Source organism: Panthera pardus, unplaced genomic scaffold (assembly GCF_024362965.1).
Source record: "Panthera pardus isolate Hobbes unplaced genomic scaffold, ASM2436296v1 HiC_scaffold_18, whole genome shotgun sequence".
Classification (NCBI taxonomy): Eukaryota; Metazoa; Chordata; class Mammalia; order Carnivora; family Felidae; genus Panthera; species Panthera pardus.
The window spans coordinates 18222659-18245217 of record NW_026526743.1 but is presented as its reverse complement, the minus strand read 5'-3'; the positions used below and the strand labels follow the sequence as shown (position 1 = coordinate 18245217).

The window sequence follows — 22559 nt, the reverse complement described above, 5'->3', positions numbered from 1 at the left end:
TCTTTTTCAAATCTCTGCCTAAATAACCTCTCGTGCAGTCTTTCTCAGGGTCCTGGGAGAGAAATAAGCCGTGCGGAGAATGGTATGTGGGATTGTTTTCTCAATTTTCCTAAGGATGATACTATCTAATACCATTTTCTAATAAGATAGATGACCTAATTCATTGCATGTAATGGATGCCTTGGGAGTGTTTGGGCTTGATTCTCTGCAAGAACTGGGTGGAGAAGGCTGCAAAAGCTTCTTGTCCTATTTCAAGTATCAGCGCCCACTAGGCCCTTGTGACCTATGGGACACCACATTTCCACCTCTGCAGGCTCATTTCCTACTACCTTTTTTTCGTGAGAACAAGAGCTCTCCTCCATTTCTCAATTATGGAAGCCTCATTCCTGCTATAGGACTTTTGCACAGTCTGTTCCCACTGCCTGGAGCTTCTGCCCCAGGCCTTCCAGGGCCAGCTCCCCCTGTTAGTCATTCAGGCCTCAGGCTCAAATGCTACCAGCACAAAGAAGCCTAGAGACAATGACAATCCTTGCTATTCCATTGCCCTTGTTTTCTTTCTTTCACAGCACTTACTTCCCCTGGTCTGAAAGTGCCTTCTTTCTATATTCACTTACCTAATGTGTGTCTCCCCAGTTCGAGCTGAGTGCCACAGGGCAGTTCTATTTTATTCAGGGCTGCATCCTGATAACCACTGGAAAGCTTTTTCACAGGAAACCAATCTGCAAAAAATACGTTCAGAGAATTTATCAGATATTTTATTAGGTGCCAGTCACTGGGCTCAGAGCTTTGCAAGGCATCCCATCCACCCAGCACTGTCCAATGAAAATATAATATAAGCTACTTCCAATTTTCTAATAACCACATTAAAAGAGAAAAGAAACAGATGGAATTAACATGAATGTATATTTAATCTAACATGTTTAAAGTATTATCATCTCAACATGTAAGGGATTTTAACAGATTTTTTTAAGTTGTTTTTTGGTTTTTTGGTTTCAGGTGTTTTGTTTTGTTTTGTTTTGTTTTGTTTTGTTTTGTTTTGAGAGAGAGCGTATGAGCAGAGGAGGGACAGAGAGAGAGGCAGAGAAGGAGGATCCCAAGCAGGCTCTGCACGATCAGTGCAGAGCCAGACGCGGGACTTGAACCCACGAACGATGAGATCGTGACCCGAGCCGAGATCGAGTCCTATGCTTAACGGACTAGGCCGCCCAGGTGCCCCAAAAACCTGCAAGGGATTTTAAAAGAGAGAAAACATTTATTGTACTCCTCCTCCATCCCTCCTCCTCTCTGCCTTCTAGGTCATGAGGAGCTCTGCCCTGCCTCAAAGTTTAGGGGCTGGCAGGCTCCCACTTCAGGACGGATCCCCAGTGTCCCCCCAAATGGCGTCTCAGCTTTCCCTCCTTTTCTGTACCTCTCGGTGCGCACGGGCCCTCCAGGACCTGTATTGTGAGAAAGTGGGCAGGCAGCCCTCGAGTGGCGCCTGAAGATGCCTTCCTGCACAGACGCAGAACCCAAACAGGTGTGACTCGGGACCAGGGACGAGCTGCCGGGCCAGCAGCAGTCTTACCCGGAAACGAGTAGGAAAGCGCCGAAGAAGGGACGCCAGCCTCGGAGCATGCGCAGGTTAGCACCAACCCGGAAGTGCACGGGCAGGGGGGCACGGAGATGTCCCTGCTGACAAGAAGCGCAGATCGCAAAGCTCGAGGCTCAAGCCTTTCAGAAGGGGGAATGGAGGAGGAGGTCGTGTTGGTGTCTACAGCGGAGGTGAGACCGGAGGTTGACTTCTCCGCTGCGGGTTTAAGAACTCTAAGTTTGGGCCTTAAGCGGGGGTTGAACCCCTGAGCAGGATCTTTGCGGGAAGGGCGCTGGACCTCAGGGATTCTCTGAGATCAGGAAAGATTTTGTGGGGGTGCTTCTTTGGAGTATATCGACAAAGGAAGCAATGCCAAAGGAAACTTTGTTACAAACATTGTGCCACGTTTTAGATTTACCTTGAACGAATTCTGCAAAAGTCTACGTAGGGCAGTATGATCGTGAAGACGGTTTTAGTTCTAAGAAATAACAAGGTGGCCTGGTAATGGGACATAGTTTTGTAGTTGTACGTGAGTGAGACCTCGATTTCTCAATCCGGTCAGGCTGCTTCTCCAAATAATCTCATTTGGAGATAATATAAGGAGTCAAAAGTTAGTCTTCCTGTCTCCTACTTCCATGGGTGGGTGGGTGGGTGGGTGGGGACCCCAGATGTTCTGTTAGGAATTAGCGAGGAGGGCTGTCCTGAGAACAAGTTGTAAGGGGCGGGGGGGGGGGGGGGGGGGGTGGGCATCCGATCGATCGTTGGAGGCCCTGAAGGATCTTTTCATCAGGTCAGCAGTGCTGGAGGGACATTGATCCCTGCTGCTACATTAGGAATGAGTGATGTGGAATGAGGTGTGCCATGGTAGGGGAGGGTCTCTGACCCAGTGTGTCGCGGGGACACTGTGACCACACATCCTGTCAGGAATGCAGGGAAGGGAGGTTCTTGCTGTGGGAGGTGTTTGAGCCATTATGGCAGGGCCAGGATTGTGGATCGTGTGGAACCTTGGGGGGGCGCCTGTCAGCAAGAACAGGTGAAGGAAGTTATTGTTTGGCAGTCTCCAAGGAGGCTTGATTGCACATGCCCAGATGTAGGCATAGGCAAATTTTTTCCCCGGTAGCCAAATTTTGAAAAAGTAAGAAGAAACAGGTGAAATTAATTTTAATGTATTTTATTCAATGCAATATATCCAAAATATTGCTTCAGTAAGTAATATAAAAAATATTAGGTACTTCTCTTCTTTTTTTTTTTTCTTCTAATGTCTACAATGCAGCGTATGTGTTTTCCGCGTATGTGTATGAGCTGTGCAGCCCGTATCTCAGTTATGGTTAATCATATTTCAGGTGCCGTGTAGCCACATGTGGCCTGTCGCTACTGCATTGGAGAGTGCAACTCTAATAGAAATAGAACACGTTGTGGAAGACGTCCTTAGTAATGACAGATGCTATCGCAAAAAAAAAAAAGAAGACCAAAAGGGCAAGTGATGCTTTAGGTAGGGCGGGTCAGGCTGGGAAGACCTCAGCGAGGACTGAGGGAGGTGAGCCATCAGGGCAAGGAAGGATCGAGTCGTGCAGGCACAGTGAGCAAGCTTGGCCTATTCGAAGAGCTCCAGGGAGACCCAACGGCTGCACCAAAGTAAGCAAGGGAGTGGGGGGAGGTAGGAGATGAGTATCATGGTAAAGTCTATCGGGTTTTATTCTGAAATCACGGGAAACCGTTGGAAGGTCGAAAGTGGAAAGGTGGCCCGATCTGATTTAACATTCAATTAGATTTAACATTCTAAAAAGGGGCTTTCAGAACTCCTGGGAAGTGACTAGGTATCCCATAGGTGATGGAGGGGCTGGTAAGAGGGTAGATGTGAAAGCCATCAGCTGCGGTAGAGGGCACTGAGGACCATTAGCTCAGGTCACCAGATGGAAGGGAGACTCAGGTTTACATGAGGAGCGTGAGGGGTCTGTCAGTGGGAGAGGACTGAGGGCTTCTCTTTTGTTGGGGTTGTCACTGGTTTGGGGGAGGGGCATTCAGGAATGTTCTAGTAGGTTCATCAGTTGGGCAGCAGGAAATGCGGTGGGAGGTCTCACTGGGAGGATGCTCAAGGGTGTTCTGTCGTGTTCACTTCTCAGGAGCATCTAAGGACATTTTATCTGTCGACGTTCTGGGGCCGCCCCCTCAGTGCATCGTTGTGGAGGTTTGTAATGAAGTGTGCCAGGCTCTCAGGAGGGACTGCGCCGAGGAGGTAGCCTGAGGAGTGCTGGTGAGCCACAGAATTCCCGCATGGCTGAAATGGCTTTGGGCAGGTGGAAATAAGGTGGCTTTACTGTTGCAGTTGTAAAATTTTTTTTTTAATGTTCATTTATTGGGCAGGGGGAGGGGCAGAGAGAGAGGGAGGGAGGGAATCTGTACCGTCAGGACGGAGCCCCACGTGGGGCTCAATCTCATCAACTGAGCCAAAATCAAGAGTTAGGTGCTTGGGGCACCTGGGTGGCTCAGTTGGTTGAGCGACCGACTTCGGCTCAGGTCACGATCTCACGGTTTGTGAGTTCGAGCCCCGCGTCGGGCTCTGTGCTGACAGCTTGGAGCCTGCTTCTGATTCTGTGTCTCCCTCTCTCTCTGCCCCTCCCCCACTCATGCTCTGTCTCTGTCTCAGAAATAAGCATTAAAAAAAATTTAAAAAGTTGGATGCTTAACTGATGAGCCACTCAGGCACCCCCCCTTTTTTTTACATTTTATTTTATTTTATTTTATTTTATTTTATTTTATTTTATTTATCTGTTTATTTGAGAGATAGTGTGTGTGTGTGAGTGGGGGAGAGGGGCTGAAGGAGAGGGAGAGAAAGAGAGAGAGAGAGAGACAGAATCTTAAGCAGGCTCCATGCTTAGCATGGAGTTCAACGCAGGGCTCGATCCCACGACCCTGGGATCATGACCTGAGCCGAAATCAAGAGTTGGACACTCAACCACCTGAGCCACCCAGGCACCCCTTAAATATTTGATTATGAACTATTTCAAACATTCATCAAAATATGACAAACCATACTGACAAAGCCTGGTGTACACATTCCCTTAGCTTTATCCATTTTAACATTTTGCATAACCTATCTGCTTCAGACTTGTTTTAAGAACTAAAACCTTATAGGGCACCCGGCTGGCTGGTTGGGAGAGCATGTGACTCTTGATCTCAGGGTTGTGAGTTTGAGCCCTACGTTGGATATAGAGGTTGCCTGAAGAGTAAAATATTTTAAAAGATGGAAAGAACTAAAACATTACAGACAGAGATAGAGCCCTGGTTGTACCTTCCTTGATCCTATTTTCTTCCCTCCCCCGAGGTAACACCATTCTCAGGTTAATGAAGATCCTTCCCATCTATTTTTTTTTTGCACTTTTACTGCAAATGGATATACCCACAAACATGTTTTTTAAGCTTTACGTAAATGGCTTCGCACCGTGGGTATCATTTTATGACTTGTTTTTTTTTCACTTAACGTTATGTTTTTCAGACTGAGCCTGCTTGAGACCTGTAGCTCTGTCTGATTTTTACTGCCAGATACCTACCGTTCCGCTGGGTAGAAATACCACATTTTCGTTTTTCCATTCTCCTCTTGACGGACGGTTAAGTAGTTTCCACCTTTGAGCTCCTGCAAACACTGTTACTGTGAAAATCATGATACACACAAGACTTTCACGCACATATCCACAACTTTGGACCTCAGTGTTGGTTTTGTCATTCAGGACTTTGATGAGAAGCTTCAGTAACAGCAAGTTAAACCCAACCATGCTTTGCCCCTTTGAGTTTTACTTTCCTTTCTGTAAAATGGACATGATAACATTACTGCATAAAGTCGTAAGAATTAAAGAAGAACATGAATGGAAAGCACTCAACACAGTGTCTTACACGTGGCGGGCGTCAATACCCAGGGGCTTTTTCTGTCTTACGGAGACAGGAAATTCAAATGGTTAAAAGATCTTTGGAGTCTTAACAGCTGGGTGGGAAAGCCGGCTCTGCTGTCACTTCCCGGGCTGCCCGTGGGAAAGGCAACTCACTCTTCTGAGCTTCCGTTTCTTCACCTGTTAGAAGAAAGCAAATGAATGCAGTTGTGAGTATCCGTTCTCCAAACAGGAATCTGTCTGGGTCGCGATCGGACTGGAGTTGTATAGCAGCTGCCGTTCCCTATTGTGAATAAAACTGGGCCAATCTGTATTGTTTCTGAACTCCTAGTAGGTATCCGTATTATTCTTGTCCAGCAACATGTTATATGGAACCCCAGCATATAAAGCAAATGAAGTTGGAACTACCACAGTTAAAGCGGGGATAATATAGGTGTGTGTGGGTTTAATCCTGGCTCTGCCGGGTACTGGCTGTGTGAGCCTAAACAAATGACTTTATCTCTCTGAGATTCAGTTTCTTCATTTGTAAGATGGGGAAATGATGCCAACCTAATAGCGTTGTTATGTGGCTCAACTGAGATAATATATGCAAAGCACTTGGCATAAAGCCTGGCTTGTGATAAGAACCGAATAAGGGTGGCTGTCGCAGCTGTGGCTGTGACCACCTTCGCTGACCACAGGGTGGAGTGGAGATCTCCCAGCCTTGCATCGGTGCCCTCCATCGTCTGGCCCGACCTGCATTTCTAGTCTTCAACACCTACGCTGCAGCCAAGTTGAATTACAACGTCCCGTCTAGGATCCGGCGCTGCCGGGTCTGGGCGTATGCTCTGCCCGCTGGGGGGGACCATCCTCTGTCCTCTCCCTGGCTCCAAGGGTATGAACGTATGCTTTTTAAAACTTTTATCATGGAAATTTTCAGAATGTACAAGAGTTAGAAAAGCTAGTATAATGAACCCTCATGTAGTCACCACTCAGCTCCAGGTGTTACCGACCTTGTTTCCTACATGCACCCCAACATCCTCGCCCCACTAGATTAGATCCCAAGCAGTTTATCGTGTCACCTGTAAATTCATCATTATGTATCTCTAAGGGAAAGATGCTTTTTAAAAAACATAACTACAGGGGCGCCTGGGTGGCTCAGTCAGTTTAGCGCCCAACTTCGGCTCAGGTCATGATCTCACGGTTTGTGAGTTGGAGCCCCACATCAGGCTCTGTGCTGACAGCTCAGAGCCTGGAGCCTGCTTCAGATTCTGTGTCTTTGTCTCTCTCTACTCCTCCCCTGCTCACAGTCTCTCTCTCTCTCTCTCTCTCTCAAAAATAATAATAAAAAATATAACTACAATACCATTTCATGTTTGAAAGAGATGAATAATTTCTCAGTATCAATCTGTCACTGTTAAGTTTTTATCATCTCATAGATCTTTTTTTTTTTGGTTGATTTGTTCAAATCAGGATACCAGTAAGATCTATACATTGCATTTACAGATAGATCCTTAAATCTGTTATCTTCTTTTTTTTTTTTTAACGCTTATTTATTATTGAGAGACAGAGAGACAGAGTGTAAGCAGGGGAGAGGTAAAGAGAGGGGGAGACAGAATCTGAAGTAGGGTCCAGAGCCCGACGCGGGGCTCGAACTCACAAACTGCGAGATCATGACCTGAGCCGAAGTCAGTCGCTTAACCGACTGAGCCAACCAGGCGCCCCAAATTTGTTTCTATCTTTAAGTTCCTTCCCCCCTCTCTTCCCCCCCTCTTTCCCCCCTCTTTTTTTTTACTGACGAAACTGAGTTATTACTAGGCCTTGGGAATTTCCCATGGGAAATGCACGCGGCAGGGGGAAGGGGGTTGGCCAATTTCTTCTCCATGGAACACTTTACTAGGTTCCTCTGTACCTTTTTTCCTCCTGCAGACTGGTAGTTAGATCTAGATTCCAGAGGTTTAGTCAGATTTGGGGGGTGACTTTTGGCAAGAAGTTCCCGGTGGTGATCTGCCCCTTCTATCAGATCTGCAGGGGCCGGCCTCCTTTACCATAGTCTTGTAGGATCAATCCACCGGTTCACAGGTTGTCAGCCTGACCTCACCCCTTTAGAGGGCCCCGTCAGACTTGCACCTGGTGGGTTTTAGCAGTCATTGACATCAGCCTCCATCCACTATTAAGTTTTGCAAAAACGGTAACATTGTAATTCCATTATTCCATTTGCATTTATTAGCTACAAATCTTTGTGTAAGAAAAATTGTTGGTTTGCCCTGAGGTACGTTTATACAAGACAGGGAATAAACGCTTTATCTATTCCCTTTGTTTATCAGTTCTCAAAATAGTGATTTGGTCCCTGGCAGCCTCTAAAGGTAGCCACAGAATTTATTGTTGTTGTTGTTTATGTTTTTTATTTTTTAAGTTTTTAAATTCCAGTTAGTTAACATTACAGTATTATATTAGTTGCAGGTGTACAATTTAATGATTCATCACGTACATACGTCACCCAGTGCTTATCACAAGTGCACTTCTTTTTTTTAAATTTTTTTAATGTTTATTTATTTTTGTTAGTGTGGTTTGTCATATTTTGATGAATGTTTGAAATAGTTCATAGTCAAATATTTAAGGGGTGCCTGGGTGGCTCAGGTAGTTGAGTGTCCACCTCTTGATTTCGGCTCAGGTCATGATCCCAGGGTCGTGGGATCGAGCCCCACGTTGGACTCCATGCTGAGCATGGAGTGTAAACAGGGAAGGGGCAGACAGAGAGAGGGACAGAGGATCTGAAGCGGGCTCTCTGCTGACAGCAGATGTGGGGCTCGAACTCACAAACTGAGAGGTCATGACCTGAGCTGAAGTCGGACGCTGAACCCACTGAGCCCCATAGATGCCCCACAAGTGCACTTCCGAATCCCCATCGCCCATCCAACCCACCTCTCCTCTGGCAACCATCAGTTTGTGCTCCATAGCTAAGAGTCTGTTTCTTGGTTTGCCTCTCTCTTTTTCTCCCCCCTATGATCATTTGTTTCTTAAATTCTACATATGGGTGAAATCAAATTGTAGTTTTTTAGTCCCATTGTGAATGCCCAGCTGAAACGTAACTTCCCCTAGTTTTTTTACCCTGACTCAAAAGGAATTTCTCCCTTTTGCTGAATTTAAACACTCTTTTCTAGTGGTTTCCAGCACTTTCTATATGTGTACTTCCTTTATCTTCAGCCAGATCATAAGCTCCTTGAAGACATTTCTACACAGCACTTAACCTGATGCATCAGGCAGTGCTTCTCAAACTTTACATATGAACCATGGGGGGGGGGGGGGGGGTTCTTGTTAAAATGCATATTCTGATTCATCAGCTGTGAGTTGGGCTGAGATTCGGAATGTCTCACAAGCCAGGTGATGCTGATGCTGCTGGTCCAAGGACCACCCTGAGTAACAAAGAGGTATGGGAAATTGATTTCATTGATTCGGTAAGAAGTGCACAGTCTGGGCTAGTTCATGGGCTGGGCCCTGTTACCTTAATGCTATTTTTTTTTAATGTTTATTTTTGAGAGAGAGAGAGAGAGAGCCTGGGGGAGGTGCAGAGAGAGAAGGAGACAGAATCCTAAGCAGGCTCTGCGTTGTCATTGCTATCACAGCAGGCTCAATCCCATGAACCGTGAAATCATAACCTGAGCTGAAGTCGGACGCTTAACCTACTGAGCCACCCAGGCGCACCAGGCCCTGTTTCCTGAAAACGCAAAGGGTTCTTACAGAGTTTTAGTTCTTTAACATATTATTTTTTTTTTTTAGAATTTTTTTTAACGTTTATTTATTTTTGAGACAGAGACAGAGCATGAACAGGGGAGGGGCAGAAAGAGAGGGAGACACAGAATCCGAAACGGGCTCCAGGCTCTGAGCTGTCAGCACAGAGCCCGACACAGGGCTCGAACTCACGGATCATGAGATCATGACCTGAGCCGAAGTCGGACACTCAACCGACTGAGCCACCCAGGGACCCCTTTAACATATTATTTTAAATATGTTTAAGAGTGCACAGAGTTAAAAATGGGTTTGGTTTTGGTTTTGGTTTTTTGTTTTTTCATAAAATCCAGAAGGACTCAGAGTGAAAGTACATCAGTCCCCAGAGGTGATCGCTGTTACTTCTTGAGTTTTATTCTAGAGATATTTTATGCATGTTGGAACATGTATTTGTACTGTCTTTTATGAACATACTATTCACACTTCTCTGTTGCTTTCTTTTTTTCCTTTTACTCTATCTTAGAAATTGTTCCATATCTCAACATATGTCTCTACATCGTGTTTAATGGGTGGCATAGTTTCTACCCAAGATGCTCTTGTTTGGATGACGTATACAGTGAAGTGCGACTATGTCCTAGCTTCTTCCTCATCCTACACATTCCATAGAAAGTAGGGGGTCTTGTCTTCCATTCTTTGAATCCTCTGAATCACCTGGCCAGGGGTGGTGTATTTTTGTCAGTTTCATTTGATCTAGAATACATCCATCAATCGTTTACACAAACATGTATACACTTCTTTTTTTTCCCTTAGGATTCCAGTCCTCTTAGAATTAAATTATCACTTTACTCTGTATATACCCTTAGCACTCACAAGTTACTCAAAGATAATCTCTTGTTTTAGTAACATCTTACTGTGAAATACTGTATACGTGTGTATAAAATGTATATTGACAGAGCTCAGGCCATGTTACCCCAAAATATGGTGCCTTGGCATAGTGAACATTTCAAGCTGAAATAATTTGAGAAAATAGATGCAGGAAGGACTCTCTGACCTTCCCCTGAAGCAGACCCCTCATGCGACAAGTACCTTCCCTATACCCTGAGGAAAGTATCATCTTTATCTCCAAGATGGAGTCCCCCACAAGAGGAATCTGAATGAGCACGCCTTGCTAAGTTTTCCTCGTTTGCCACGCTGACTTTATACCCCTTCATCCTATCGCATTTTTTCCATGACGCCACTCTTCATCAAACCCGGCACAAAAACAGCGTTAACTACTTCTTCAGGCCTTCATTTCCTTATGAAGGCTCCTGTGTCATGTAAAATTTATATTAAATAAATGTGTACGCCTTTCTCTTGTTAATCTGTCTTTTGTTACAGAGACCTAGCCAAGACCTAGAAGGGTAGAATGAAAAGGTATTTCTCCTCCCCTACAGTATATTTAAGGAAAAAATAAAAACACGAATAGTGTCACCACCCCCCTCCAGGTGCCCCTCCCCTACCACAGGATGGCCTCTCCCTCTAAGGAGATGTGCTGATTTGACATTAATCATTCTCTGGCTTTCCTTTCCTCAGTGGTCCTGAAGCTACAGTGCATCAGAATCATCTAGAGGGCTTGATAAAACACAGATCGCTGTGCCCTCCCCCCAGTTTCTGATCTAACAGATATGGGGTGGGCCCAAGGTTTGCGTTTCTCAAAAGTTCCCAGGTAATGCTGATGCTGCCGATCCCAGGTCTACACCTGGAGAACTGCTTTAGCTCAAAAACGCTCTCGACTTGTGTGTGATGACTCTTGGCCTCCCCTAAAACCCAGCCACTCAGTACATGCATCTTAAGGACCTCCCCTCCTCCCTCCTCTACTCTCATTCCTATCACCCGAATTCCGAGCATTCAGTCTTTGCTAAATATTTCAAAGGATTGTGGCATCTGAGCAGCCTCCATTTTTTTTTTCTTTTCTGTTGATGATCCCATTTATAAGTTGCATCTCATTTATGTGTGTGTCTATTATTGTTCGTTAGCCAACAGGAAGGATAGAAGCAACATTCACATGTCTTACTTGTCTTGTCTGGAAGCTCTTTGTAAACAGGAACCAAGTGATGGGGTTCAGAACGTGCCACCCCCTGAAATAACACTGCTGTTTAAGCTGAAGGCAGTTGAGAAACAGCAGATGCAGGAAGGACTCTCTTGCCCTTTCTACCTAAAAGCAGGTCATAAAATTGTCCTTGAGAAAGGTGCCCTGCCCGTACCAGGAAGAGAAGAACGTTCTTATCAGCAGAGACCTGGAGTCAACTCCAGTCTGTATAAACAAAGCTACTAAAATAACCCTTACCTTCCATTCGTTTCCCCCATTTATTTCCTAATCACTATCCCACAGCATATTACCCGTAGTCCAAGCCCCTTTGGTCACATCCCCACAACTTGTCATTCTTCGTGCAAAAAGGTATATGAGCTTTTGGGCCTAACGGCCCCTTTGAGTCTTCATTTTCCTTCCGAAGCCTCCTGGGTACGTGTAAAAATACATCAAATAACTTTGTATGCTTTTCTCCCGTTAATCTGTCTTCCGTCAGTTTAGTTCTCAGGCCAGCCAGAGAATTGCGGAGGGAAAAAGGAAGTTTTAGCTTCCCCCCACATTTAATTTCCCTTTGTAGTCCACTTCCACAAGTAAGCTACAGGCCACAGTTTGCAAGCTCAGTAGCTTGTATAGGCCAAAAGGCAATGTAAGTCAGTGAAACTCGCAAAGTGGAATTTTACTGACCTGGAGACCATGTCCTGTAAAGAGGGCAGCTGTTAAACCTTGACTTAAGCCCATCACAAGTCCATTGCTCTCTGATTTTCTGTTTTCAAGAGAAACCAGAATTAATCCCAACTAATTCAACATTTTAAGGACACAGAGCAGACAGAGATTCCATGCAGAATACCGTATGCAGAACTGAAATGGAAGCCATTCCGTGTTTCAAGACCTTTGCAGTCAGTGGTTGGATGGGTGATTGGGGAGTGAGTAAATAATGATTCTGGGTCATTGCGGCAGCTCTTTACGGGAATGGAGGGAACACGTCACTGTTGAGTACCTACTGTATGCCCAGCCCTGTGCAAGGGGCTTTACACACCTTATCTCTTTTGACTTTCATAACAACGCCACAGGGTAGTTATTATCATCCTTGTTTATGTCCACACTCGTTCCACAGATAAAGAAGTGGAGATTTAGAAAGGCACAGGGTCACATCACTAGTTTTCTTTATTTATAGGTTATAACCTACCTACCTAATTCTAAAAAAAAAAAAAAAAAAAAAAAAAAAGGATCTTAGATGAGCTCTTATGATTTCCGCTGTGTCCTGAGCCTTGGCTTCCAGATGGCTCTGTTATACCAAGTTGCCACCACCAAAGGAATCAGGTTCTCAGAAGGCAGGTGGGGGAGGGCACCAGTGGTTCTAGAAGCAGGTTTGATTCCTTGCTAAGATTCTGGGGATCTTAGCAAGCGACTGGCAGCCTCATGCTCCTCAAGTATGTCAGCCAGTCCTGACGAGCTAGGACACACGGTGTCTCTTGCCATCCTGATAAGCCCTTCCCACCTCCTCCTTCATCACTGCCTACTACCCTCTCAGAATTCAAGACTTCTGCCTCCCAGTCTTGGAGTCTACTTCACCCTGATTCCCTCCTAGAGCCCAGTGGGATAAGGACAGATGCACATACAGGAGCTGTCAGGTTGGAAAACATTTTATTGGTGTCGCTGAGCCCGGAGAGAGTGATTACAAGATGGTGATCAGATCCCACACTTAGTCCCTCCTCCAGTGGGTGTCAGCAGTGCTGGGTCTTGAGGGGAACAGTCACTGGGCGTCGGGAGTTGCACTCCTCAAACCCTTCAGCTGGAGGGGGAGAGGGTATGGTCAGACTGGGGACCCTCGGGTGCGGGGAGCTGGAGTCCCCCTGAAGCCCAGGACGGGGCAGGGTGGGGGGGGGGCGGGGAGCAGCGATGGAAGGGAATCTCCACCCTGATCTCAGGTCTTATTCTCTAAAGACAGTAGCTGAGATTTCCCTCAGCTTTAGTGACAGAAAGGTTTATCTCGTTACCTGTCCGCCCTTCCTCCCAGATCGTCTGCTGCTTCCCTCACCACCGACTTCTATCCTCCTACTGCCCACCACCTCTTACCTTTGGAAAGGCATCCCAGTTGAGGAAAGGAAGTTTCCTTTTGATAGACTAAGAGAGAAAAGAAAGAACGAGACTGATGTGTTACAGGTCAGGGGAACGTGGATCCGTAAATGCTCAGTGAACGAGCTGTCTGTAGTGGCCATGGTGTTCTCGTTCTATAATTCTAGGAAGAGCTGCTATTCCCTGAGCCCTTGTTCCACGTCTGCCTTATACTGACTGCTCTGTAGGCATGCATTCATTTGGGCTGCACGGCTACCTTTTGAGGGAGGCACTGTCGCGACCTCATCACAGGTGAGGAAGCTGAGGCTCAGAGACCAGGTATCTGTGTGTAGGGGGGGGGGCACATAGCAAGTGTGAGCAGAGTCTCACAACACAGCCTCTAAAGCCCACCCTGTCACGGACTTTGCCTTCTAAGTGTGGGCAAGGCCCCCCAACTTAGGACCTCAGTTTCCTCGTAGATGGTATGTGGGTTCAAAGAAACTCTTGGCTGATTAAGTTCTGCCTTCTCTGGAACTGTCTTTATGGCCCTGCTCCCCCCTGCCTTGTGCGGAAAAGAAGCGTGGCCATGTCAGCCTCCCGAAGAAACTTTCTCCCAATGGGCAACATTCAAGCAGGGCAATTACTCCCTCCTGGAACTCAGGAAAGACCCAAAAGGGCTAGCACTAGAACGTGTCGACCCCACCCTAGAAAGCCTGTGAACGGAGGGGTGCCCACGTTCTTACCTCAAAGAGGGCATGCCAGTTCAGGAATTCATCGGGCTTAAAAGCCTGTGGAGACAGAGAGACCAGAAGAGATCAGTTTCAGGGGAGGACAGAGCTCAGCCCCTGGCCCCCTAAAAAAGGTGAGGGGTCCACGGTGGCTTTACAAGCCCTCTACCAAGGCACTGATCTTTATGCTGTGGATATTGGGGGGCAGCACTGGAGAATGGTACTTACAGCACGCAACTTGTCGATGTTCAAAAACTGAGCGTTAAAGTTCTAGGCAGAGAGACGGGGCATTGTGAGGGTGGCTAAGGAGGAGGGCACAGACTCACGCTGGGGGCGGGGAGGGGGGAAGCAGGATGTTTACCTCAGGGCCTGCCGCGTAATCACCGATGGTGGTTTCTTCCTGGAAAGTGAAGGGGAAAAAGCCTACTGATCACGTAAGGGCAAGTCCTCGTCCCCAAACCCTCTCTGCCAGCCCTGCCCTCCTCCACAGGCGGGTCCCCGAGCTGACAGCCCGTTCTCCTCCGTGGGGCTCGGATAACCTGTTCTGTTCCAGTAAGACAGATGGTGGACAGATGAGCAAGGCGGCGAGAAGGGATTGGAGAGTGGCGTGGGCGAGGAGCTAAAGCCCAGGCCTACACCCGTGGCAGGCAGCAGGTGCAAAGGGTGGAGAAGAGACAACTCCTCCCAGGAAGACCGAGCTAGTGTTGCCGTGCAGTTGACTTGGGCTGCTCTTGAGACACCTCTGCTCGGCCCGTAGAGCCAGGTGGGGGAGGTTAGCACACAGGTAGGAGCCAGGCCGCCCAGGTGCCCTGCCTGCCTCTAACTGATGGAGGTTGGTTTGCTTGGTGACTTCATTGCCACCAAAGTCAGAGTCACCATTTCCCTTCCCCATGCAGACACTCCCCCAGACCTCAGAGCATCCCATCTTGCCACTTGCCCTGCTTTAGTTGTCCGGCTTCATTGTCCCTTACTTCTTCCTTCCCGTGACAGAGGCCACAAACGGGTACCCTACAGGCTAGACCCAAATGTTTAGCTCTTACAGTAGGTTGGCCTGTTTTGTTTTTGTTTTTTAATTTGGATAAAACATTTTTAATTAGTAAGAATACCCAAATCAAATTCCCGGTTTCCCCCTGAAAATTTTAAAACCCTGGCCACACCAGGTGCAGTTTCCTGCTTAGCCACAGCCAGATGGACTGTCCCTTTTTCCACTGGGTGGGTTCCCTCCACCTCCCCGGGGCCCCGCCAGCCTGCCTGCTCACCGACTTCACTTGCTTGGGTCCCAAGCAGTTGTGCCCGTGACCCCATCTTAGACTTTTAAATTCAGCACACTCTCCCCCAACCTTGGGAGAAGATGGGGAGACAGGGGCCTCCAGTTCCTCCTGGCTGGAGACTGCAGCCTAGGGATCCTTGCTATGGCCTGGGCTCCAGAGACAGGAGGAAGCTTCCAGTTTCCCGGAAGACATTCCCTGGGAGACCAGCAGAATGCAGGTGAGGCTGAGCCCAGACGACCAACATCAGCCCCTGTCTCCTCCCAGGATTCAGTCGTCCAGCCTCCGCCCATCCTCTCCCCACCCCTTCCAGAAATAAAGCACATCCATCTGTGTGTCTTCCTGGGGATACTTTGTCTCCCTTCCTCCTGTCTTCCCTTCCTCAGAGCCCCTGCTTTGCATTCAAAGCAAAGATCGCGTCCAACATAAGAGCCACGCATCCAGTAGAGCGTACAGGTAAAGAAATCGAGGACTGAGGGAGGTAATAGGTAAGAACGAGAGAATCCAGGCGCCGCGCTCACCTCGGAAGTACCCAGGGAGGCACCCTGAGCAGAGTGGAGCGCCACAAGCGAGAGAAGAACCACAGCAGGAAGGACTGGGACCTTCATGGTGCCAGGTTTGGGGTGCTCTGAGGCGGGGCCTCACCGCTTGCCCTTTATATTCCCGGGAAGGTGGATATGAGCAGAAATGGGGTCCCCACCCCACTGACTCACCCCCAGATCCCGTCGCCCGCCCCCGGGGCTCTGGGAGCGGGAGGTGTAGACTGTTCCCCACTTATCTTGGATTTCTCAATTGACACTCTGCCCCAGGCACTAGGAAGGTGAGATGGCAATGGGGTGCTTCATGCAAAGGGAGCTGGGATGGAGACAGGTTGAACCTGTCCCTCCAAGGGATTGGCAGTGTCACCCAAGCAGCCTCTCCTTTTGCCTTTGTCTCTTTCCCTTACATCCTTCATTCTGCTCTTATAATTCAGGCTTTTTCCCACCCTACCCAATTCTGTATAAACCCCTCAGATGGCACCGAAGGCCTTTCGTGCTCTGGCCTCAGCCTGCCTTTCCAACTTTGCATATGACCCCACATTCTGGCCAGACTGGACTCCCTGCCACATCTGCCCTTCTTTGTCCTCCAACCATCTTGCCAAGCCCTTGCTTATCCTAAAATGCCCTTCTGTCGTCTCTACTTCTCAGAACCTGACCTCCATCTTGGGTGAAGCTTCCCTGATTTTTCCCATCATCCCTCACTGCCCTCCCCAACCCTCCCCATACCCTTCCCTTCTTGGGATTGCCACGGCAATTCATCTGTTTCTCTCTCAGGTCATGAGTTCTCGGAGTTCCGAGAACTCTATCTTAATCACCCTTAGACGGCCCTCCGCCGTGCCTTCCACAGAGTGTGGGCGGAGCCAGCACCTGTTAGATTGGATATGTTAGGGATCAGGCATCCTTCCACCAAGTACGCTTTCCTCCTTTATCCATCATCCAGCTGCCCATCTCGAATTCTCGGGTCTTCAGAGACATGACTGTCTTGAGCTAAGAAAACAAAGAATAGAGAACACAGGGGGAAAGAAAACAACACAAAAACACAAAGCAGGTCTTAAAGATACCCACTTGGAGATAAGAGCTAGATCCTGAACTTTGAGTGCCTTTTCCATTTCAGTGGGCTCACCCCACCCCTCTGCCCCGCTCCCCAGCTCGGCAGCTGCATCGCCTCTAAGTGACAAAATATCCTAATCAAGCCACCTTCTCTACTGTGAGCTTCAGGTGGCCCAGCCAGTTCCTGGTGTAATGGGGAGGTGTCGGGACATAGCCTGACCATAGCAAGATCTTATTTAAGAGCAAGCCTCTTCACCCTAACCTGGTGCAGTGTGAGCATGGATGGCAGGCCTGGGCTAGAGGGGCTAGATGGCACTCACAAACGATCTTTAGGAACCCCAGAAGCTGGCGCTTCGGTTCAGTTCCCATGCTGCCCCCCCCACACCCCAATCTTGGCCCCTCTGTAGCCTCAGGAAGCCTCCTCTGTTTGTTGTTTCTTTTAACGTTTGATTATTTTTGAGAGGGAGAGGGAGACAGAGTGTCAGAGGGGGAGGGGGCAGCGAGAGAGGGAGACAAAGAATCCGAAGCAGGCTCCAGGCTCCCAGCTATCAGCACGGAGCCCGACGCGGGGCTCGAACTCACAGACCGTGAGATCGTAACCTGAGCCGAAGTCGGATGCCCAACGGACTGAGCCACCCAGATGCCCCTCCTCTGTTTTTATAATAGCACATCCCCCTTTGCAGAGCCACCTGAAGAGACAGAGCTTGAGGAACGCTCACTGAGCACGGGTGACCAGGTGGCAGTGGCTGCTGGAGGGGACAAGTGAGAAAGTGACTGGGGTGGGTGGAGCACCTCCCAAAAGGTTTTCTGGAGGACACAGGTTTTTATGTGTAATGAATTCTTACTAATTAATTAACAGTGACTGAAGGAGCTTATTAGCCACCAACGGGTCAGCATAGGGTGAACGAACTCCAGGGGCAGAGGGAATGAAGGGCACACAAAGGGGAACTGATACCGTGTAACCCACCCCCGGTTAGGCCCAGCTAATGGAGAAACGCTTCGGCCCCGCAGATCCAAAGCAGCAGAGGATCCAAACACATCACCCGTTTGGCTCTAGACTTCTTTTGTAACAAGTTGGCTTGCCGATGTTCTCCTCCCCACCTCATGCTAATGCTGCTAATAATGTTAGCCAACGTGCGGGTGTCTTGGGGGCGGCAGGCCCGGTGGTGCTAAGTGCTCCAAATGAATGAGCTCGTTGAAACAGCACGGTGATTCTGTGAGGCAGGTACTATAATTATCCACATTCTACAGGCAGGGGCACCGCAGCACATAGAGGTTAAGTAACTTCGCCCCGGTCACAAGGCCGGTGCCTGGCGAGGCCAGCATGAGAACCCCGGGATTCCAGGGCCTGCCCCGTAGTGCCCCTTTGCTGGACGGTGGAGTAGTGTCCTACAGGGGGCCCCGGCCAGCCCACGTGGCACCTGGCATGAATTAGACCCGTTTAGAAAGTTGGGGGGCAGGCTGCACGTAACCCCCGTCAGTGCCCCAGGTGTCCTTTCGCGGCATGCAGCCGGCACAGCCATAGAGAGCGGCTCCAAGCATTCGTGCGTTAATTTCAGTGAGTTAACCTGTCAACACCGTTGACAAAATGGAGACAGAAAATTAAGAGATGGATGGCCCTTGGGGAGCCTCGGTGGCTCAGTCGGTTAAGCGTCTGACTTCGGCTCAGGTCATGATCTCGTGGTCCGTGAGTTCAAACCCTGCTCGGGCTCTGTGCTGACAGCTCAGAGCCTGGAGCCTGCTTCGGATTCTTCGTCTCCCTCTCTCTGCCCCTCCCCTGTTAATGCTCTCTCTCTCTCTCTCTCTCATAAACAAATAAACATTAAAATATATATATAAAAAATTAAAAAAAGAGATTAATGACCCTCAACAAGCATATGCCCCAAAATGAACCTACGACTGCCCTCAGACTCCAGGTGCCTCTTGTAGTAGGAGACTTTGCCTTACCCAGTGTGCCTTTTTTTCCCTAATATTTACTAATACTGGGGAGAGTACCAGTGGGGGGAGGGGTGGAGAGAGGGGGACAGAGGATCCTAAGTGGGCTGTGCACTGACAGGCCGTCAGCACAGGGCCTGAGGTGGGGCTCACACTCACGAACCACGAGATCATGACCCGAGCCAAAGTCAGACGCTCAACCGACTGAGCCCCCCAGGCGACCCCGAGCGTGTATTTACAGACCACCTGTTAATTCTAGTTGTGGCTTTACAGTTCCGTGTTTACAGTCAGGTACTTTTGTGTCATGCCTCCGAGCTCAGTGTGCACAGCCAGAACAATCCTGGCTGGCTGGGCTGCTTTGCTTCCATCTGGTACCTTCCTGCTGGATCTTCAAGGACGATTTTGACCTTAACGTGATTTATGCTGTAAGCGCTAGCTTTCGAATCTAGCGTCCCTGTACTGCCTCAGTGGGTTTGTGTTCCCCGCGAGTGCCCAGTGTCCAACGGTTGGGCAAGTGGGAGAAGGGAGGGACAGGGGATCCTCCCCGTCCCGGCGGTTTGGGTAACGGGCGGCAGGAGAGTCGCCGGATTTCAGCGTCGCTTTGGATGCGTCACGTAGGGTTAATGGCGTCAGGCAGAGTCAGTCACATGGGCTCTGTGTCAACCCATCTCCAAGTCCAGCTGAGCTTCTAGCTCCTTCTCTGAGAATACCAGTAAACCCCTATTTTCCCACAGGCCTTCCCCCACCCCACCCCGAATCTGCCAGAACTTGAGTGTGGGTAGGAGGCGAGGCCCAGCCCTGATTGCTACATTACAGACACACCTAGGGGCTGGGAGCCAGCCTCCTGGGTTCAGAGAGGGAATACGGGATTTGAAGGGATGCACACTGGGCCCTTGGGACCTTGGTGAACACCCAGGTGAAAAGCCTAGAATCTTTGAAGAGAAAGGGGGTCGGGGTGTGGGGTAATGGGAGGCAGAATTCAGGACATCCCCGTCCCTTCCTCTCCCGTGCCTCTACCAATGTTACTATCACACCCAACGAAGCAGCCACGTTGCCCAGCAGGTCTGGTTTCTTCCTTTGCCGCCCACCTTTTGTCCCTATGTACCCTTTGCTTATTAAGCTTCTCCCAGGAAGACTTCCTGGATTGATCCCACTTAATTCTGATCCCTCCTTCCATTCTGTAGTTGGCGAATACTTACTGAGCAGCCACTTCGGGCCTCAGCGCTGGGAATTCAAGATGGATAAGATAGATACCTGTCCTGTGGAACTTATCATGATCTGTGGACGGATCATAATCTAATAAAAAAAAAAATTAGGCAACAAGATAACTTCAGAGAGTGACAAGTTCCGGGAGGAAAATACAACAGGGGTGTTGTGATAGCGCTTGGGGTAGGTGTCCTTGGTTCAGCTGGCTACGGGAGGGCGTTTGACTGTAGACCGAAAGCAGTTAAGGCTCCAGTCTTCCGAAGATCTTGAGCTCCAGGGACAGGTATTCCCCGCCAGCTTCTCGCAGCCGGTCCGGGCTGACAGGGGAGAGGGAGGCCGGAGCCAGATCGCCCCGAGCCATGGTGAGGAGTTGGGATTTCATTCTAGGGCTACTGAAAAAAAACTTGTGGAGGATTCTGAGTCTGGATCCTTCCTGGTTGTCATGGGAGAATGGATTTTAGGGGAAAAAAAATGAAAGTCAAGGGCTATGTCAAGAAGTTACTTTCAGGGGCGCCTGGGTGGCTCAGTCGGCTAAGCGTCGACTTTGGCTCAGGCCATGATGTCACGGTTCGTGAGTTTGAGCCCCGCATCAGGCTCTGTGCTGATGCCTTGGAGCCTGGAGCCTGCTTCAGATTCTGTGTCTCCTCTCTCTCTGTTCCTCCCCCGCGTGTGCTCTGTCTCTGTCTGTGTGTGTGTGTGTCTCTCTCTCTCTCAAAAATAAATAAACATTTGGGGTGCCTCGGTGGCTCAGTAGGTTAAGCGTCTAACTTTGGCTCAGGTCGTGATCTCTCGGTTCATGAGTTTGAGCCCCGCTTCCGGCTCTATGCTGACAGCGCAGAGCCTGGGGCCTGCTTTGGATTCTGTGTCTCCCTCTCTCTCTGCCCCTCCCCTGCTCTCACTGTGTGTGTCTTTCTCAAAAATAAATAAAACATTAAAAATTTTTTTAATAAACATTTTTTAAAAATTTTAAAAAGGAGCTACTGCAAAGACCCAGGAAGGAGAAAGATCTGCCCTTTTATTAGATACGTTTAACCGACTGAGCCACCCACGCACCCCTTAGAGAGTCCTTTACGTTAGAGGGCCTTTGCCTCCTTCCAGTGGCACTTTAAATGTTTTTCTTTTTAAGTTTATTTATTTTGAGAGAGAACGCAGGGGAGGGGGAGAGAGAGAGGGACACAGAGAATCCCAAGCAGGTTCCACACTGTCCACACAGAGCCCGACGTTTGGCTCAATCCCACGAACTGTGAGATCACGACCTGAGCTAAAATCAAGAGTCGGACGCTTAACTGACTGAGCCACCCAGGCGCCCTGACACTTTAAAGGGCTGTTCTCAGCAGGCCTTGGACCAGGAACACCCCGAGAGTCTAGAACCATGTTGACCACCTCGGCTTCTCCCTCAATCCCTCAGGGGCTGGCTCCAGGAGACCCGAGTTCCAGCTCTTTCCATCCATCACCCTCACTCCAGGAAGCCACCTGTCAGTCAGCCGAATTGAGCGACTGCGCTGGGAGAGCTGGGTTCGCCTCCCTGTGGCTTCCACGAGGTACTGCAAGTCCCTCCCTATGGAGCTGAAATCCACACCTTGGAGACATTGCAGGTTGGGTTCCAGATCAGGCACCAAAGCAAACGGTGCGATAAAGTGAGTCCGAGGAATTGTTTGGTTTCCCGGTGCACATAAACGTTATGTTTACACTATACTATAGTCTATTAGGTGTGCAATAGCATTATGCCTTTAAAAACCAATGTACATGTCTTAATTTAAAAAAAAAAAAAAAAAAACTTTATGCTGGGGCTCCTGGGTGGCCCAGTCAGTTAAGCATCTGACCTCGGCTCAGGTTATGATCTCACAGTTTGTGAGTTCAAGCCCCGCCTCGGGCTCTGGGCTAAAAACAGCTCGGAGCCTAAATCTGCTTCAGATTCTCTCTTCCTCTCTCTCTCTCCCCTCCCCCACTCGCTCTCTATCTCTCTCTCAAAAATAAATTAAAAATGTTTTTAAAAACTTTTTAAAAATAGTTTATTGTTAAAAAATGCTAACCATCATCTGAGCTTTCGACAAGGTATAATCTTTTTGCTGGTGGAGGGTGTCGCCTCCATGTCCACGGGGGCGGTTGCTGAAGGTTGGGATGATTGTGGCAATTTCTTTTTTTTTTTTTTAACATTTATTTATTTTTGAGACAGGGAGAGACAGCATGAATGGGGGAGGGTCAGAGAGAGAGGGAGACACAGAATCCGAAACAGGCTGCAGGCTCTGAGCTGTCAGCACAGAGCCCGATGCGGGGCTCGAACTCACGGACCGCGAGATCATGACCTGAGCCGAAGTCGGATGCCTAACTGACTGAGCCACCCAGGTGCCCCTTTTGTGGCAATTTCTTAAGACAACACTGAAGTTTTCTGCATTCATTGATCCTTCCTTTCACGAACGATTTCTCTCTAGCACGTGATGCTGTTTGCTAGCATTTTACCCACAGTAGGACTTCTTTCAGAATTGGAGGCCGTCTTCTCAAACCCTGTCGCTGCTTTATCAGCTAAGTATGAAATATTCTAAATCCT

The 22559-nt window shown here is 48.6% G+C and overlaps 1 protein-coding gene and 1 long non-coding RNA gene across 3 annotated transcripts; both read right to left on the bottom strand.

The window, feature by feature from the left end:
- Positions 1–9554: 9554 nt before the first annotated feature.
- Positions 9555–12112, bottom strand: LOC109251533 (uncharacterized). The gene is made up of 2 exons (XR_002073571.2): positions 11915–12112; positions 9555–9873 (listed from the first exon to the last, which is right to left on the bottom strand). It is a non-coding gene; the product is annotated as an uncharacterized LOC109251533 (long non-coding RNA).
- A 745-nt stretch (positions 12113–12857) lies between these two features.
- On the bottom strand, positions 12858–15934 carry KRTDAP (keratinocyte differentiation associated protein). Of its 2 annotated transcripts, XM_019423248.2 has the most exons (6): positions 15803–15934; positions 14375–14413; positions 14242–14283; positions 14029–14073; positions 13307–13354; positions 12858–13022 (listed from the first exon to the last, which is right to left on the bottom strand). In XM_019423248.2, the coding sequence occupies exons 1-6, from the start codon at positions 15887–15889 to the stop codon at positions 12984–12986; spliced, it is 300 nt and encodes a 99-aa protein (XP_019278793.1). In that variant the 5' UTR covers positions 15890–15934; the 3' UTR covers positions 12858–12983. The 2 variants fall into 2 exon arrangements, with proteins under 2 accessions (XP_019278793.1, XP_019278795.1); XM_019423250.2 differs by lacking the exon at positions 14242–14283.
- Between the last annotated feature and the right edge of the window lie 6625 nt (positions 15935–22559).